The sequence below is a fragment of the Dendrobates tinctorius genome, unplaced genomic scaffold (assembly GCF_039654945.1).
Source record: "Dendrobates tinctorius isolate UK_male_01 unplaced genomic scaffold, ASM3965494v1 ptg000156l, whole genome shotgun sequence".
Lineage (NCBI taxonomy): Eukaryota > Metazoa > Chordata > Amphibia > Anura > Dendrobatidae > Dendrobates > Dendrobates tinctorius.
The window spans coordinates 23,627,073-23,646,783 of NW_027361823.1; the positions used below are offsets into that span (position 1 = coordinate 23,627,073).

The window sequence follows — 19,711 nt, forward strand, 5'->3', positions numbered from 1 at the left end:
TTGTACATTTTTGTTTTAAGAAACTGAATTTGCAGTGGGGCTGAATAATTTGATTGCAACTGTAGCGGCTGTTTTCTCCGTCAAGCACAGTGCCACTCTGCTGCATGGGATGTGTGTGGTATTGCAGCTTAGTGCTTCTCCCCTGCCAGTACAGTGTATTACCTGTTCTAGTGTTAGCTGTTTGGAGATGGTGTCATTTTCCAGTTTCTTTATTTTCTTCATTAATTTGTTAACTTGAAACTCTTGTTCTTGTTCCAGGTGTTGTTCAAGTTCTGCCTTCTCGTGCTGTAACTAAGCAGAAGGCAAAGAAGGGAAAGTGTTAAATGGACAGTCTATCATTATATTCCAAACTATTCAACTGGCCAACGATACAAAGCAGGCACAGACCGGATCCAGAGCCTGGGAAATTAATAGGGCCTACGACGCCGTAGACACAGATTGCCAGCACATTAAGGCTATGTGCCCACGTAGCGTTTTAAACCGGACACTCAAAACCGGACTCCTTCCCAGAAATCGTGCGTTTTTACCGCAATTATGTTTGCGTTTTTGATTTGAAGCATCGCTTGGAAAGTGATTGACAGGTTGGTCACCCTCGTCAAACAGTGTTTGACAAGTGTGACCAGCTTTTTACTATTGAGGCTGCCTATGCGGCCTCAATAGTAAAAGATAGAATGTTAAAAATGATATAAAAAAAATAAAAAATTCGAGGTATATTTACCTTCCGACGTCCGGCGCAACCTCAGCGACGCTCCCAGCGATGCCTTGAGAGACCTGTGATGACGTTGGTCTCGTGTTGCTATAGCGATCTCACAAGACCGCTAAATTAACGCGAGACTACGTCATCACAGGACCTTGCCGCAAGGCATTACTGGGAACGCTGAGGCACGGGAAAGCTGCGCGTGACGCCGCAAGGTAAATATACCCCGATTTTTTATTCTTTTTTTTACAGGGGTATGGTTCCCAGGGCCTGGAGGACAGTCTACTCCTCCACACCGTGGGTACCATCCGCACATGAGATGCTTAACTTTGCGCATGGTGGGCATAGCTACATGCGGGAAGTAAGCGGTTCTCATGCATTCCCATCGGTGCGGAATCGCAGCAATTGCACAAAAGAATGAGCATGCTGCGTTTTTTTCCGCGATGCAATTCCGCCGCTGAAAAAAGCGCAGCATTAGCACAGCATGTGCGGAATGCCATAGGAATGCATGGGTGGCGTTCTGTACAAGATTTTTAAATGTTTTTGCGCCGAAAATCGCGGCAAAAACGCTTAAAAATCGCACCGTGGGCACACAGCCCAAATACTCAGTCTACAGAATCAATCCTCTACAATCCTGCCATGAACTTGATTAGCATTGTACAGAGGTAAAAGAAAGAAGAAATGGAACACAGTCTAAATATACAGAAGGATGAGGGATCACGTGTATCGTGATTGCAGCAAAAAGCGATATCGGAGAAAAGATGATGGAACTGATGAGAAGTTCATTATTCTGTTTGGAGGCAATTATACAATTAGTATAACTAGTGAGGAAATCATTCTGCATTTCCAGGCTCCGCTCTGCGAGGCTTACATGTAATTAACACCTCAGATTTCGGATGGATGCTTACAGGGGGTCCCGTGAATGAGACAAACCCCCTAGTAAAAAATGTCTCACAATGATGAGCTGATCGGAGGGATTTCTGCTGCTGGGAGCAATCATGATCAGCATAAATGGAGGCAGAAAGAAAGCCACCAGAAATGTAATTCCATAAAGCAGCATTCAACACCAGCCATTAAAGGGAAATTGTCACCCCCCCAGGGCGTTTTTAACTAAAAGCCACCTTCAGCAGCACTTTGGCTGCATTCTGTGGAGGTGGCTCTTCAGTTTCTGACCCCCAGTAACTCCAAAATATTAACTTTTATAAATAGGTCCTCATACCTGTAATACAACCCATAGGTATGGTGTGTCCCTGAAGCACCCGCCTCCCCACCGTCAATCATGTCTCTGCAGCGTCTGGGCATCGCCCTCCCATAGCCGTCCATCATGCCCCGCCTCCTTCTGTGTCCTATGCCAGCGCCTGCTCTGTGAAAACAGTTCTCGGGCATGCGAGTTTTCAGAGCAGGCGCCGGCATAGGAGACAAAAGGAGGCGGGGCACAGACGGCAGACACGGGGCATGATGGACGACGGGACACAGACGGCAGCACAGGGGCATTATGGACGACGGGACACAGACGGCAGCACAGGGGCATGATGGACGGCTTACGGAAGGCGGTGCCCAGACGCTACAGAGACATGACGGTGGGGAGGTGGCTGCTTCAGGGGGGACACACCATACCTATGGGACGCATTACAGGTATGAGGACCTATTTCTATAAAAGTTAATATTTCAGTGTTAGGCTAAGTGCACACGTACCGGAACTCTCGCGGAAATTCCCGCGAGAATTCCGGAATTCCAGTCCGCGGGAAAATCGCATTTTAAATTCCCGCGATTTTCCCCGCGGAAAAACTAGCATTTTGCAAGCGTAATTAGCTTGCAGAATGCTAGTGTTCTCCAAGCGATCTGTAGCATCGCTTGGAGAACTGTGACAGGTTGGTCACACTCGTCAAACACAGTGTTTGACCAGTGTGACCAACTTTTTACTACTGAGGCCGCCTATGCAGCATCAGTAGTAAAAGATAGAATGTAAAAAAAAAAAAAAAATGGTGTTATTTTTACCCTCCGACGTCCCGCGCAGCCGTTCCCAGTAATACTTTGCGAAAATGCCCGCGATGACGTCAGTTATCGCGGGATCGCGACGTCTCGCGGTGATTCGCGATGACGTCGCGCGAATGACCGCGAGACTTCGCGATCCCGCGAGAGTGGACGCCATCGCGGGCATTTTCGCAAAGGATTACTGGGAACGGGAGCGTGGAGAGAGGCGGAAACGCTGCGCGGGACGCCGGAAGGTAAGAATAACAATATTTTTTATTTTAAAATTCTATTTTTTACAGGGATATGGTACCCAAAGCCCAGAGGACAGTCTCCTCTCCTCCGGACCATGGGTACCATCCGCAATTGTTCTGCTTACTTTCCGCATGGTGTGCACAGCCACATGCGGGAAGTAAGCGGAACAATGCATTCCTATGGGTGCGGGATCGCCGCGATTCCGCAAATTAATGAGCATGTTGCGGTTTTTACCGCGAAGCGATTCCGCCGCGGAGCGATTCCGCCGCGGTAAAAACCGCAGCATTAGCACAGCATTTCGGAATCCCATAGGAATGCATGGGATGCTTATTTTTCGCGTTTTCGCGGGAAAATTGCGCGGTTAAAACCGCCGCGGAAACGCGAAAAAAAAGGCCACGTGTGAACTCAGCCTTACTGGGGGTCAGAAACGGAAGAGCCACCTTGACAGAATGCAGCCTTAGTGCTGGTGAAGGTGGCTATAAAACGCCCGGGGGGGACAGGTTTCCTTCAAAATCAATGGACCAGGCACGCCATACTTTGACCAGCTGGGATACACTCCATTATCCTTATGCACTGTAGACAATACAAGTCCTACCAATAAATGTCAAAATCAGAAAAAAAATTAAACTATAGTGAAGTGTTCCAGTACGTTTCCATTGTGCAGGTATACGTTAAGTGTTGACAGTCACTTGCCACTGCCACTCTAATACTTTAACCCCTTAGTGATGGAGCCAATTTTTTAAATTCTGGCCAATATCACTTTATGTCGTTATATTTCTGGAACGCTTCAACAAATCCCATTGATTTTGAGACTGTTTTTTCGTGGTACATTATAATTTATGATAATGGTAAATTTAGGTAGTTAAGTTTTGTGTTTATTTACAAAAAGTTTAAGAAATTTGACAAAAATGTAAAAAAAACTGCAATTTTCAAAAGTTGAATGATTATCCCTTGACTCTAGATAGTCATATCACACAAAAACATTAATAAACAACATTTCCCTCATGACTGCTTTACATCAGCACCATTTTTAAAACGCTAATTTATTTTGTTAGGCTTTTAGGTTTAATAATGTAGCAGGAATTTTTCATTTTTTTCAAGGAAATTTACAACATTTATTTTTTTGAGGGACCTATCCAGGTTGGAAGTGACTTTGGGGGTCCTATGTATTGGACCCCAAATGTGATACCATTTTAAATCCAGCACTGTCAAATAGTTTATTAACCCTTCAGGTGATTTTCAGGAATTAATGCAAAGTGCTATAGCAGGAATGAAAGTGTGTTCACCACCTAAATGTCACTAACTTCTGAACTGACTGCTAGAGCCGGGAGACTCTAAAGGGGGTTTTACACATAGCGATATCGCTAGCAATATCGCTAAAACGTCACTGATTTTGTGACGTAGCAGCGATATTGCTATGTGTGATACTTACCTCCGACCGGCTCCCCCGCTGTTCGTCGCTGATCGCGCGAGATTGGGCGGCTCCATTTCTCGTCGTCCGCTTCCTGCTTTGACGAGCGACGCGTGAAGGCGGGCGGGAGGACGTCTTCATCGCTGTGTGTGAAAGGTGAGTATCGTGCGCTGCGTCGCTGCTGCATCGCTGTGAGGTCTTTCTGTGTTAAAGCTCACTAGCGATCATTTAGCGACGCACTAGCGATCCTGACCGGGTCGTATCGCTGGTGCATCGCTAAATGTAAAAGGGCCTTAAGACCACTATTTGGCCATGAACTGCTATGGCAAACATCAGGACCACACAATCATGATCTCAGTGTGTCAATTAGATTAAAGTGGAAGCCCCCACAATCTATTAACCATTTATTTGATGTAGTCACTTTTGACAGCAGCAACTAAGGGGTTAAACAGATCTGGATGGTGCCAACACCAATCATTTGTGATACAGCAAGTTGTCAGCTATAGTGTACAGCTGACAGCTGCTGGATTGTCACCTGTATGGGGATGCTATTTTCTTATATCTCAGGTCAGTAAAAAGACGTATTGGCTGTCATTAAGGGGTTGTCAGGCGTACAATACCTACTGGTCATGTATGAGACTCGTCTACACTTGGGAAGGGGACATTGGATGCAACCTAAGCAGCACCTCTCACCTCCTAAAGCAGAACCGAGAGGCGCCAGATAAACCCCTTAGGGTTACTTAGGTCAGAATCACAAAATAGCAAAGTACGTGGCATACATATGCATCTGGATGAGCAATTATGCCACTAACTGAACATCTGGAGCCAGCGGGCTTTGTAAATCTAATCTGCCATAGGACACCCGATTCCGGGAAAGTTGCCGCCATGTGCGAGGATCTAATCACCTGCATGAGCTTCCGTGACAGTTCATTAGTGAGGAACTCCTCTTCTTTCTCATAGTTCACGGCAAGCGTTTCCTTCTCCTTCTGCAAGGCTTGGATCTTCTTAAACAACGTGTTGCTGATGAATTCTTCTTCTTGCTCAGCCCTCGCTTGCTGTAAAGAGACGTGAGAAATGAGGGAACACTATCAGCACATAACAGCTTACATACATCCACGAGGCCCAATTCTGAATTGTACCCCGCAAGTTCTTTCATCGCTAAAACTACTGAATATTGATTGCAAGAAAGTTTTGATGTGAGAAAGCGAAGTGTTAAATATATAAACAGCAATGTACCCAGAGATACCCTCCAATTACAGCGATCGAGACAGGCGCATCTTCTTAGGAGAGACCTGCCAGGCGAAAACGTACTGGTCTGGGGAGATGAAAAACTACTACCGGTACTTATTGAAGTTACAGGTGTTGTGTGGATGCAAAGTGGCCAAGAGATCTAATCACATACGCGTCACCGGGAAAGCCAGGTAGGATGTAGATGTCGGAAAAAGGAAAGAAATCACTGAGCAGCGGAGCAGTCCCTCACACCTCCAGGACTCCGGGCCACTGACGACAATGTGCGAAACCTCCTAATTGTATCACTAAATACATTCCTCACCTATCCATACAAATTGATGATTGCTGGTGGTCCGACCTCTCTGGTGCAAACTAAGCCAAAGAATGGGGGGGGGGGTCCCAAAATGCCCAGTGTGGATCAGAGCTGTGGAGTCTGTATAAAATGGACCTACTCAAATATATAATACACTGGGTTCATCAGTTCAGTGCTGTAAATGTTTTCATAAGAATCTGGGAAAGTTATGAAATGTCCTGTAAATGTCTGGTTCTGTTCCTTATGTAAGGATCTGGGCTTTTAGCTGAGATGAATCTGCTGCATTTTATGCACATGCTCAGTAGTGAGGCAGGGCTGTGGAGTCGGGAGTGTGGGAAATTAACAAGTCGGAGGTTTGGCTTACCGACTCCACAGCCCTGGTGTGGATGCAGAGATACTTTGCCCACTTGAACACTGCTCCATTCACTTCTATGCGACTGACAGCGGTCACTACCATACAAGTGACTAGAGCAGTGGTGGGACTTACATTCTCCAAGTGAAAGACCCAAATACAGGACCCGAGTGTTCATATAGTTATTGCTAGAGATTAATCCTGAAGACTCTGCTCCAGCGGTCACAAGTGTCTCAGCGTAAAGTCACTGTTACGGAGTGACACACGCAAGATGTTGTGTCTACTAACCAATAGAGAAGTTGTGATTCTAAGCATGTAGGTGGTTTGCAGGGCTGCGGTCCGGTAGGTACAGAAGTAGCCCCAGGACCAGGGTCCTGTGAATCCATTTACTCATCCTTATATATCACCTATCTTGTGGATACCTGCAGTTTTACAGGCAAGAATAGTCTATGCACAGTAACCTTTGCTATCATTTTATCAGGTTAGTAAGATGGATGGTAACACTGCGCAGTAGGACAAACTAATGAAGCTATGACCCTAACTACTGATCAGAGCTATTTAAATTACCCCTATGCAAAGGGATACAAACAGTAGAAGGAGCCTTGAAGACTACATGTATTACCACCATAGAAATCTATTAAATATTCACCATGTCCAACTGCGTACTTATGGTCTGGATGTCTCTCCGCACATGACCCTACATAAGTGAGCCACAAGCTGAAATGTTACTAAAAGGTTGTGATAAAAGTTTGTATACTCAAAGAAGTCACAATAAAGGCTGGTTTTAGGTTTTTGCAGGACAATTTTGCGACCCCAGTAGAGTTCTATGGGGCCGCAAAATCAGCCCGCAAAATTCCACGGTGCAACGTGTGCCGTACGGCTGTGATAAAAGATAGAGCGTGCTTGATCTTTTATACGGCGTATGGACACGGCCCCCATTGTAACCAATGGGGCCGCAAAAACAAACGGAAGTTTGTTTTTGCCGTACACCGTCACTTCCTGTTTTGTGGAACACCTTTTTTTTCCCAATACTATTGGAAAAAATGAAAAACGGCGCTCTGCAAACTTTTTTTGGGGTCCGTTATTGCAGCAGACTACAAAAAAATGCAGCGATACGGCCTGCAAAAAAAAGCGGCAAGTGTAAAAGCAGCCTAAGACCAAAGGCTAAACTGCAAAATGAGTTGCGCAACAATGAGATTGCATTGTTGCAGAGACATCGCATTTTATAATTTCCTTTAATGTTGCATTTTGACTTCCTGGTACAAGGTGCCAAATGCTTCCGTATGTGTTTCATTTTCCATCGCTGGTCACAAGTTGCACACGACTCACCTGCCACACATCACTGCGAATCGGCTGCTTATGTTATTGCCGTGGCGTTGCAGTAAATAGTCGTCAGATAGCGAGTTTGAAACAAGTCAAACAGTTCCTTGAGAATTGCTGCTGAGCGACATGAATCGCCGTGTAGCCACAGAATAAGTGCTGAATTATGGGACATCCATGATCAACATCTTTTCCTGACACTTTCAGACTGCCGACCACGTTGTTAACAAAAACGATGTTGTGGCGGAGATCAAGTATCCAAAGTGTATGGAAAAACAGTGGTGGTGGTGGGGGGGGTTACAGATTATTTCTGACTGCCCAGACCCCCTGTAGAGTTGACCACTCCATCTTTCCAGGCTTTCCACACAGGACCATGAGAGTTTCAAGGAAACAAGTCTAACACAAGCCTTGTACAGCAGAAGGGTGTGGAGCGTCTGTCATATCCAATTCATGAGCTCACCACATATATTTATGGAAAGCCGTAGAGAACAAGCTACAACAACAAGGTGTAACGCTGCTCTAACATCTCACATACAAAACAAGGACAAATTATGCTATTAGGAAATCAGAAGGGTTGTCCAGACATAAAAACTCATTTGTTGGGAACATGAATTAACAGAATATATGAAAGCACAATTGCATTCGTCAGACCACGAGCAATATCCATCCTCTTCTCCGCTTTGGCCCACGTAAAGAGGACTTCCTCCCTGCTTCAACACTCGACCAATGAGGTGTATGAACAGGACTGGTTTTCTGCATCATTTTAACAGCTATATCTCGGAATGAGATGTGATGAAAGTGTGCTGACTTAGCTTCTGAAGTGAGACAGCTAGCCAGCCCCCGTCACTGGTATCATTGCTTTGCAGATACAGAACTTCTAGAATTCTGTGAGCACAAGAGAATGTGCCAAGAGCATTGAATCTACGCCATAAATATACAATCCGGTGATGGCGTCCAGTGGCCATAACTCTCACACACTTTGCTTCCCAAAACAGTTTTGTTCACCTGAAACATAAGTAAATGTCTGTAACCTGGTTAATTATCTGGAACAGGTTATTGTGCAAAAACAAGGTGTAAACACTGTAGCTAATCTCCGGGGGCAGAGTCTCTCCAGAGAAGCTCAGCTAGAACGGATGGAGGAGACTAGACATGCCTGAACAGTCCTAGCATAGCTCTATACATGACCATATTATTTTCTCTATTATATTGCAATTATCACACAAATGAAAAACTACTATAGCCAAAAATAGAAAACAAACCAAAAACACAGACTTGCAACAATATACCCAGCACGGTCCAGGCTGAGAAGATAGCAGTAATAGGCTATTCATGTTTTCGGTAAAGCAGAGAGGACCCTGAATTGGCAGATCAGGGGCACCAGGTATTATTCCACCTTACGCCTAGTCACATATTAAGGCTAGTCCCTGAACCAGGTAGGCACTTTTAAAAGAACCTCGATAGAAGATTCACGCTGCCTAAACCACTAATCAAAGTTAAAGTCCGTCTGAAACCGACACAGTTAGTTACTGCTTTACTCTAAGCGCTGCGGAGAGATTTAGGGTAAAAATAGATTGACGAGGCGGCCGCGGAATACGTGTATCACAATTAGGGGAAGGCAGGTCCCCTGCCGCGCTGCCCTAATTGACACGTCTCTTCCTATACACACTCCCCCATAAGTAGAGACATGTGCACTCAAGGGAGCAGGTTAGGGAAGAAGCTCCCTGCCTCTGGGACTAGTCATGGCTGTAGTCTGCAGCCACTTTTCATATCAGAGCAAAACATGGCATGGTCAGACTCGTGAGGGATTAAGAGGAATGTCCAGGTTTGACAAGTTTGACAAGTTTGTCACTCCATGGGACAGCAGAGTTGTGAATCCTCACATTGTGCGTGATGCCAGGATTCTCCTGTACCAGGTGATATGACCACAAGGATGTGACATGCAAACACCCAGCCACATTCTGATTAGACAGTATGACCCAGCTCGATGCAAGTGAATTTAGCGAGACTGCGCACGTCTAGCCAACACCAGAGAACCCTGACCTCGCGCACTGTGAGGATTCATACGTCTGACTATAGACTTTCGTGCCAAACCAGGACAACCCTTTTAATATTCACCTTGGTTCAGGCAGCATTAATCATCCGTCACGTTCCCCGTTTACTTGCGGAGTTGTGGCTACATTGGACGCGGTGGTTCTGGTACCTTGCAGAGATGATACTCTTCAATTAAGAACACATTTCATGCACGGACGGAGGCCTGCTCTTCATCTACTCCAATTCCAGTAGAATTTGATGAGCAGCACTAATGGACCGGATGCGTCTAACATCGTCCTCTGCCAGGAGAAAGGATTCATGTTTGAGAAGGGAGCCAAAGCTCGGCGCGTCCTCAGCCATCCACCTTTCTAATTTATATAGCGTCTGCTTGCGAAATCATCCAACATCTTGGAGATCAGGTAATGGAGACATTATGGTAGAAATATAGCAAATATAAGGAGTCCTTAGCAAATTTCATGCAGTGAGAATCCAGGTGTTCAATAAAGTTGGGCTGGATTGTATTCTGTATAGTTTCTTCAGACTACACATTTAGGCTAAATTCATACTAGGCGTTTTTTATGCTAGTTTTCAGATGATTTTTCAGTTCTAGCAAAGCCTATGAGATTTCAGAAATTATATGCACACAGGTTGAATTTTTTGTCAATAGTATTTTGTGCTTTGCATGGTTTTTTTGGACAAAGTATGTCAACTTGAATGGGTGGTAAAAAAAATAAAATAAAAAACAAGAAAAAAAACAAAAGGTATGTTTTTGTGCCAAAACCAGATTCTATGGAATAGACCTTTTTTCTGCCAACACAACTTTATCAGCATGCACAAGAGACAAATCTAGCAAAAACCTGCTTTTTCTGCAGCTTCTTTCCTGCCAAGAGATCAGGTTTTGCTGCAAAAAACACCTAGTGTGAACTTACCCTTCATGTCCCAGATCTCACTGAGTAAGGCCGGTTTCACATTTGTGTTACAGGCCGCAGCGCCGGCCTGCGCACGGCCGCCACTAAGCCCCACCCCCTGCCGCGCCTCTGGCGGTAGCTCCGCCTCCGGGCGCATGACACTGCATGCGTCCCCTATCTTTATCACTGAGGACGCAGGCCGTGCGCAGTATGCGTTTGGCGGCGCCTGCGTCCTTTTTAGACGGTGCGCCGACCAGCGCCAAACGCAACCTGTTGCAATTTGGCTGCGCTCGGCGCACCGTCAAAAGGACGCAGGCGCAGCCAAACGCATACTGCGCACGGCCTGCGTCCTCAGTGATAAAGATAGGGGACGCATGGAGCGTCATGCGCCCAGAGGCGGAGCTACCGCCAGAGGCACGGCAGGGGGCGGGGCTTAGCGGCGGCCGTGCGCAGGCCGGCACTGCAGCCTGTAACGCAAATGTGAAACCGGCCTAAGATTGGTTATTTAATCAGAATACTATGAAAGATCACAAATATTTACATTCATACAAGTAAAAAGCTGCATGTTAAAAAAAAATAAAACTTCTATTTAATTTGCCCACAACCAAATAAATGCAAAAATGCCACTCTCCAGTGTAATTATGTACGTACACTATTTTTTCTCTGTTGAGAATTTTCCAAGCCATATAGAGGGGGACTTAAGAAAAATTCTCAATACAAACATACTGGACTTTCAAGTTTCATACAAGAGGGCATGGGCATGAACAGAAAGACAGAATCTAATCTTGCAACATAAGGTATTCTATTTATTCCTGATTACCATAGTTTTTTACATTTAAATTTTGTATGTCTTTTCCCTACCGTATATACCGTTAATTGTACTTACAAGCACTAATCAATTAACGGGTACCCAGGTGTTTTGGAGGCAAAGGTATAAAAGTATCGCTAGAAATCCCACAAAGCAGACCATTATTAAAACGGTCTAGCCGAAACGCGTCAGTCAGCCCTTTGGGTATTCAGTGGTATGCCAGCATATCATTCTTTATGAGGATTCAAAAAAGGTGAAGTTTTACCTATTATAGCCAATGCCGGAGATTCCCTCGATCAATATAAAGTTATCACTCTTCCCTTTTCTCCATTACCCTAGGCACACTCTCCATCCCACTAAAGACTATCCTCCTTTATAACCCCGATCACCCACTCCTAGCTCAGACCTCTCTTGCGCTTGTACGGATACCGGATGGTGACCGGTTCATGGAGCTTATACGAGTGTCCCTATACAAGAACCATTTAGCTTGCATCCCCCCCAATTTCCTCAGAGTCAGGAAGACTTAATGTGGGCAGCAGCTCCTTAACTTGCCGCGCTCAGGGCTCGCTGCATTGAATGCGCCTTCCCCTCATCTCTAGTGGTCTTCTATGGTCATGTCTCTTACAGCACAGGGGGCTGCAGGGAAGATACATTTTCAGATACAGCTGGGAACATCAATTTGCAGACTGTCGCCAAGATAAGCAGCCCAACACCCATTCAAGCCCCAGCAGTCCTGCGCTAAATCAGTCCCTTGTATATATGGATACTGTCTCATTACCCAGATCTCTAGACTACACCTGCGCTTATCCAATTATCACTTATTATCGTCGCCTCATTATAATCCTTTGTAATTACACAGGATCAAGCTGCCACCTGAAGCCTCAATAGCTTTCAGCAAAAAAACACTAAGTGTTTTGGTAGATAAATGGCTCACGTACAACAATATAATGATACATGCAATGCAAAATGAGGAAATATGGAGAAAAAAAAAAACAATACAACCTTCTAGTGTGTCCCCATATCTAGGGAGCGGAGCGTTACATAAAAACACCACATATTTATCTAACACAATGGCACCTATCTATTGCTGTAACAGTGCCGTAGTTTATCAAGACACCAACTATTAATTTTGGATAGCAATCACTAAATATCGGAATATGGCTTATTTTTCCATGTGCAACTGATACCAAACATCCTGGTGATCTATCCAAGTAAGAAAGGCCATAACTCAGCCGTGCCATAGCCTCAGCTTCTGTATCTGGCATATGACCGCTGCCGATTATCCCACCTCTGCACACAGCAGAGACTTTACAGCAGGCGCATGGACAGACTCCCTGATCTGTACGGGGGATTCATGGGAGCATGCTATGTGACCACTGAAGTCATCATTGTGCAGGTTATGGGGGCGCTCTTCAACTATTATGGAGCATATAATCATGGGATATCCATCCCCAGCTCTATAACAGAAGCGCTATCTTACACTGTAATACCTGCACTGAAACGTGCTCTCTACAGAACAGGATTCAGACTTATGGGAGGTTTAGGCTAAGTTCACACTGGGCGTTTATTGCTTTTTTTTATGCTAATTTTCAGGTGTGTTTAACAGTATCAGCGAAGCCTATGAGATTTCAGAAACCTCATGCACGCACAATAGTTTTTTGTCATCAGTATTTTGTGTTTTGCATGGTTTTTTGGACACAGAGCATGTCACTTTCAGCGTTTTTCACCCATTGAAAGCAATGAGTGATGAAAAAAACGCTGACAAAAAAGCAGGTTTTTGCAAGGCTTTTAAAGAAACAAAAACAAGTACAGCAGTATATGAAACCCATTTATTGTGATTTTTCCAGGTTTACCATCTTGTCTTGGTCACCTAAGGATGGCAGCTTGGATTAGTACAGTTTAAATTAGTGATGTGTAAAAAGTAAACATTGGCGTACAAAGGTGTGAGACTGAACAATGCTTGTGGCTGACCAAGGAGTGAGACTGAACAATGCCTGAGCAACTCAATGGCTGACCAAAGTGTGAAAGCTAAACAGTGTCCTACAAACTCAATGCACTGCCAGGGTCTTAGGTAAATTATTCCAGACCAATTCAGCTCCCCCGGCTGTTACATTTGTATGTGTATTTTTTCAAGAACATAGGTCTTGTATTGGTGACCTGTGGTCATGCCACTGTGGTGGAAGCAAAGGGAAACTTTGGGATCCTGAAAAACAGAGCAAAAACCGCAAAACGTGTTTTTTTTATGCTGCATCTTTTTTTGCCAAGAGAGCAGGTTTTGCTGTTAAAAAAAAAAAAAAAAAAAAAAAAAAACGCAGCACAAACGCCTAGTGTGAACTTAGCCTTAGAGGCAGAGTGAAAACTGTATTACAGGATTATCCTCTAATATGGATAGACATTTTTAATTTAAATATATAAAAAAAATCTGATTTATTCGCCCCTTTTAATAATTGCTAATTTTTGGGAAAACAAGCATGGATTTATCCATTGCACTGTAATATGTAAAATCTGAATGAAAGTGTTTAGAACGGATTATCCCACTTCAATTTTTCAGAACACAGCAAAATTTAGTCCCTTGTCCCCCCCCCCCCCCCCCCAATATATTTTTTTTCATTTTCAACAAATAAACAAGCTGCAAACCACTTTGTACACTAGGAGGTGACCAGAGTATTACAGGGCTATATCTATCATTCAGTGTCACCTAGAGGTGGGATCCACGCTGACCCTGAGAACAATGCTCTGAACTGTTCTCTTGGTCTCTCACTAGTCTGCACATTGTCACCTATTCCTTTTCTTCTTAAGGTATGTGCCCACCACCATGTTTTCCTAGGAGACTTCAGAAAAAAGCCCATGGTCTCATGTCTGAAGTGGCCTCGCTGGCAGTTCTGCTGCCGTCTTTTTTCCGCAGCTTCCAATTATAAAAACCAGGCGCCTTCCAAGTGAAGTCGTCCCAAGAATGATACAGAAGAGTGAACGTGCCTGGCAATGTCATTTTTACATTGCTATTGTGAATTTTGTGGCGAAAATCTGCTTGAAAAAAAGATGTAGCTTGCACATCTCTTTATATCCATGTTGGCAGCTCACCCCGAGTGCCGCTTACACACAGATCAAGGTAATCACCGAGCCCAAGAACCTTTGTGATCTGATCATGCGCCGATTTCAAAGGGCCCAGCCTGTGACAGGTGTCTGGCAATGGAAAAAAGTTGCTTTTACCATGGAAGTGAAGGATGAACAACATTCATTGCCACATTATTTTCAGCAGTGCATTTTATGCTGGTGCGCCTTTCTCTGTACTTGAGCGCTCCTATAAAGCTTTACTGTGGCCGCCTTAGCTCAGTGGATGAACCAGTCTAGGTGCCACAATACATCTCCCTGCCTGGGGGCAGGTGCAATTTAAAGCGTCCCTATCCACAGGTTTCTTGGACACAGGAATCCAAACAGTCTTCACCTGTTAAACGGTTCAATGATTAACAGCCCCCTCCCTGCTCAGTCCTGGCACCACGCTGCTGTAAAGCTTTATAGTGCACTGTCTAGTGCCGCCGGAGGAGGAGGAGGTGGCCCAACTGTAATAGCGGCGACATCCGGTCCACAACGACTGTTTACTTTAGTGCTTTGCGATTATGAAATTAAATGAATACATCACGTACAGATTTGTATTTCGTCCTAAAAGACACAAGGCAAAGTCTGACAAATGGAAGAGAGGTCTAAGAAAAAGTCCAACATAGTGATTCTAGGCTGGAAACACCGGAGTTCCAGAGCAGCGCTGGCAGTACAGATACAGGACAAATCGCAGACTACGGGCAGCATGAATCAGACACTGGCCGCTTATTGCAGCCATGTGTTGGATAGGCTAGGGGCGACATGCTTCATGTGACACTGATTTCAGATTGCATCTAATGAGGTCTGATGTCTCACTGCAACCTATGCTCTCTGGGACTGAAAAAGGCAGAAATGTTTTCAGATGGGTTTGATTTTTGTTGTTGCTGGTTTGGACTTAAAATTTTAAGGCAAGTCAGAAGCAACTGCAACTTGTGTGTGAATCTGTGATTTTACGTTTTGTTCTTTTTTTTTGGTTCCAGCAAAGTTGCAGAGATGTTGTCACGCAAATTTTTGGAGAATTGTTGTTGCCAGACACATCACGGTGCAGCCCTAGCTAGGGTTGATCGAATAGCTTTGGATAACTATCCGAATAGCTGCATTGGGAGAACCCGGATACCTGGAGTGCTCCCAATGATAAACTGCATGTCTCGCAGCTGTGTGACAGTCACAACACAGCTATTTGATCAACCCTAGCCTATATTCATATCACGTTTGTGTCCCACACCAGTGTCTTTGTCGGGGCTTACATTTGAAGCCCTGGGAAACTGGATTCAGGCACCTGTACTTACAGGTGCCCTCACTAATACGGACGAAGTCACTGTCCTCTGTCGGACCTCATTTATGGCCATATCTGAAGTGGACACCAAGTCATCAACTGCATTTTGGTCCCCGACTCAAATTAGAAGATGGTGATGAAAATGTTGACCAACAGAGCAAACAGTAACTTTGTCTGCATCACTAACGTCAAGGGTCTTTCCACTGCATGTGTCACAATCCAGTTTTCCAGGACAAACCTGAAGAAGCCACTGAAGTGGGGACCAAACATGATACGATCATAGCCTTACTCTGAAACACTGCAGCTTTTCAGAGAAAACATACTTTGATTTGCCGGCAGAGGACTATACTTGTAGGATTAGTGCGAGGTAAATAACCCAGCAACTTGTCCCTGCCTCACTCCTCATGACTGACAGGTCTCCCGCTGTGCACATGCACAGCGAGATTTGTCAGACTAGGAAAGCTAAAAAAAAAAAAGCCTAGGACTACGTACAACTTTTCAAAGTATGTTTTCTCTGAAATGTTGCAGAATTTAAGAGTAAAACATACACGTTGCTGCAATATTGGCGTATCTAATTCATACTGAATAAAGCCCAAGCAAGGAAGATCTACTATGTCAGGTCCCTTTGATGGTGATTTGTATTTCCTATGAAAGAGAATTGTAGAACATCCTCCCCCATAACTCTGTTGTGGTGTTACTCCTGCTGAATACTTACTGATAAATGAGCAGCACAGTTTCCCTTGGCAAAGACCCGTGCCCCCACAGTCCTGCACTGACTAGATACTATCAAGACCACGACACACATTGTCCCAACCCGTAACGGCCACGACGACATGCCTACTTCTCAAGCGGCTACATCACCATGCCGGATAGTGAATGTGGTTGTGCTGTGACTTGCAAGTTATGGCATCCACAGACAGACAGGTTGGGAAAAAGCCAAACATTTTGGATATCTGTGTATTCACATCAATTAATCATTAAGAGGTGACTGGCAGCACAGCAATTGTGATCTTCATGACTGGTGACCGCGAGTCATGAGCCTTGTGGATACATCTTTATAAAGGAACAACACTACAGATATGTGTACACACACACACACATCAGGTCCTCTTCAAGGGTATGTTCCCACATAGTAAATACTTGCCAGACTAACAACTCTAACGTACACACTGTGTGAACTGCAGCATAAACTGACCTCTAGTGCAGATTTTCAGTTCAAGTATACAGATCTTACATGCAGATTTCACTTTTAGGCCAGAGAATCCATAACCAAGTAGTATGAACATGTCTAAAGGCCCCGTCACACACAGCGATCTCACTACCCCCCCCCCGGGTATTGCTGATCGTGCTCGATCGGCCTGGCCCATTTTTTGGTCGCTGGTCTCCGGCTGGCCAGCGTGCATCGCTGCGTGTGGCAGCGGGAGCCAACGATCAGCGACGCTCCCAGCGCTCTAAGCAGGCGCTGGTCTCTAAGGTAAATATTGGTTTACTTAGTGGCGCGCGTCACTTAGTTACCCGATGTGTACCTTAGAAACCTGCGTGCTGGCAGCTCCCGGCGCGAGTACACAGGTTTCTAAGGTACACATCGGGTAACTAAGTGACGCGCGCCACTAAGTAACCCAATATTTACCTTAGAGACCAGCGTCCTCGCTGGTGAAGCTGCCTGTTTGACAGCTCACCAGCGATCCTGACAAGGTCGTATTGCTGTCGGGATCGCTGGTGCATCTTCATGTGTGACGGGGCCTTAACTCTATAGACTACTGCTGTCAGTACAGATAATACTCCAAAAAATAAGACTACTTTTACATATGCAAAAATGTACCAGTAGCCTCTCCTTCAATTTCCACTAAAATGTTATTTCTTATCGCATATTTAAACTATAACAGGAGGAAATTGAAAGCAATTGTGATTTCTAAATCCCAGAAGTCTCTTGCACATTTGGGGGGTTATATGCTACTGCAATGGAAATCCTGCTAGATCAACTACAGAGCATTGCAAACAATGAAACAAGTACTTATCCAGCTACTGACACAAATGCGGCAACTTTCTACATTGTTTCATTACTACTCCCCGAGGTGTGGGAAGCGGCATCTGCAGAGGACGGCAGATTAGCTCTGTGTAGGGGGATTCTTACCCTGGCATTGTGAGCAGGGCAGCACAATTACTCTAGTCTGGTTGTTACACGACTGCACAGAAGGAGCAAAGTATTTCCGATTACGAGGTAATCGTAGATAGAAACTCAGTTTAGGAAAATAAAATTGTAATAAAACCTGCAACTATCAACTTTGGGTTACGCGTCAGGATAGTCTCAGAGCTGGATGTCTGCCGTCAGTCTTCAGCCATCAGGAAATACCAGATTTACTTGCAGAATTCTACTGGAAACAAAGTGTCAAACAATCGCTTTACATATTTGTGTAACACTGCAGGTTCTGGGAGTTTTCCCACAGAATTACTGACAATACCTAAGGCTTTTTTTTTATCTTACTTCTGGGGCTAGGCACTTATAGGGCAGGTAGTTGCTAGCTAACAGACTGTGGTTCCCTGCCAGACGGCTCCTGCTGGCGATCATCATTTGCTGTGGCCGCGTAGATCAGAATTCAGAAGAGAAGGAACTGCTCTGCCAACGTGAGATCTGCAGGCAGGAGCGGACAATGACTGCCCCGAGTCGGGAGAAAACGCACGTTAGCCTATAAAACTGTCGACTTTGGGTCAGGAGACGCAAAGCCAGACGATGCAGACAATCATCTAATGTAAGGCTACTTTCACACTTGCGTTTTTTTGCGCTGCGTTTTTGCGCATAAATGCGCATGCGTTTTTTTCCTATACTTAACATGGGTGCGCATAGTCATGCGTTTGTACGCATTTGTATGCGCATGCGTTGTTTTGTAGTGTGCGCCCGGGCGCACAAAATGCATCCGGTTGCATTTTTTGTGCGTCTGACCTGTCAAAAAAACGCATGCGAACGAAAGTCACCCAAAACCCATTAAAGTCTATGGGAGCGCTGACGTGCGCACGCAGCGCAAAACAAAACAAGTGTGGACGTACCCTTATGGAAGCTTTAAGACTTGGGAAAGCAGCGTTCACAACACAAACTGCAGACGTTATTAACCCCTTAGGCCGGTTTCACATTTGCGCTTTATAGCACCTTCAAAAGCGCACGGCCAGCGCACCCTATGCTAAAGATAGGGTGCGCAGATCGCAAGCGCCCATGTGCGCTAGAAGGCGGCGATGACCGGAAGGGGCGGGCTGGGAGTCGGCAGGGGGCAGGGCTTAGCGGCGGCCGTGCGCAGGCCGTCACTGCGCTATAAAGCGCAAATGTGAAACCGGCCTTAGTGACCGGGCCACATTTTTGAAAAATGACAAGTGTCACTTTATGTGGTAATAACTCTGGAACACTGCAACATATCCCAGTGATTTGGAGTTTGGTTTTTTTTTTTCGTGACATTGTACTTTATGATAATGGCAAAATTAGGTCGATTTTTTTTTAATAATTAAGCACAAAACATATCAAATTTTACAAAAATCTTAAAAAAATTAGCAATTTTAAAACTTTAAATAATTATCCCTTTAACCCCTTAACCCCCCCCAAGGGTGGTTTGCACGTTAATAACCAGGCCAATTTTTACAATTCTGACCACTGTCCCTTTATGAGGTAATAACTCTGAAACGCTTCCATGGATCCCGGTGATTCTGACACTGTTTTCTCGTGACATATTGTACTTCATGTTAGCGGTAAAATTTCATTCAAATAACTTGCGTTTGTGAAAAAAATGGAAATTTGGCGAAAATTTAGAAAATTTCACAATTTTCCAACTTTGAATTTTTATGCCCTTAAATCACAGAGATACGGCACAGAAAACTTGATAAGTAACATTTCCCACATGTTTACTTTACATCAGCACAATTTTGAAACCAAAATTTTTTTTTGTTAGGAAGTTATAAGGGTTAAAAATTGACCAGCGATTTCTCATTTTTGCAACACCATTTTATTTTTACGGACCATATCACATTTGAAGCCACTTTGAGGGGTCTATATGATAGAA

The 19,711-nt window shown here is 44.7% G+C and overlaps 1 protein-coding gene across 1 annotated transcript in view; it reads right to left on the reverse strand.

Moving 5' to 3' along the window:
* Positions 1–19,711, reverse strand: part of CCDC6 (coiled-coil domain containing 6) — a 64,384-nt gene that overhangs the window by 26,690 nt on the left and 17,983 nt on the right. Inside the window, exons 2-3 of the mRNA XM_073548268.1 lie at positions 5,240–5,389; positions 163–291 (exon numbers count right to left, since the gene is read on the reverse strand). Of these exons, the coding sequence (XP_073404369.1) occupies positions 163–291; positions 5,240–5,389 (279 nt within the window). The remainder of the gene's footprint in view (positions 1–162; positions 292–5,239; positions 5,390–19,711) is intronic.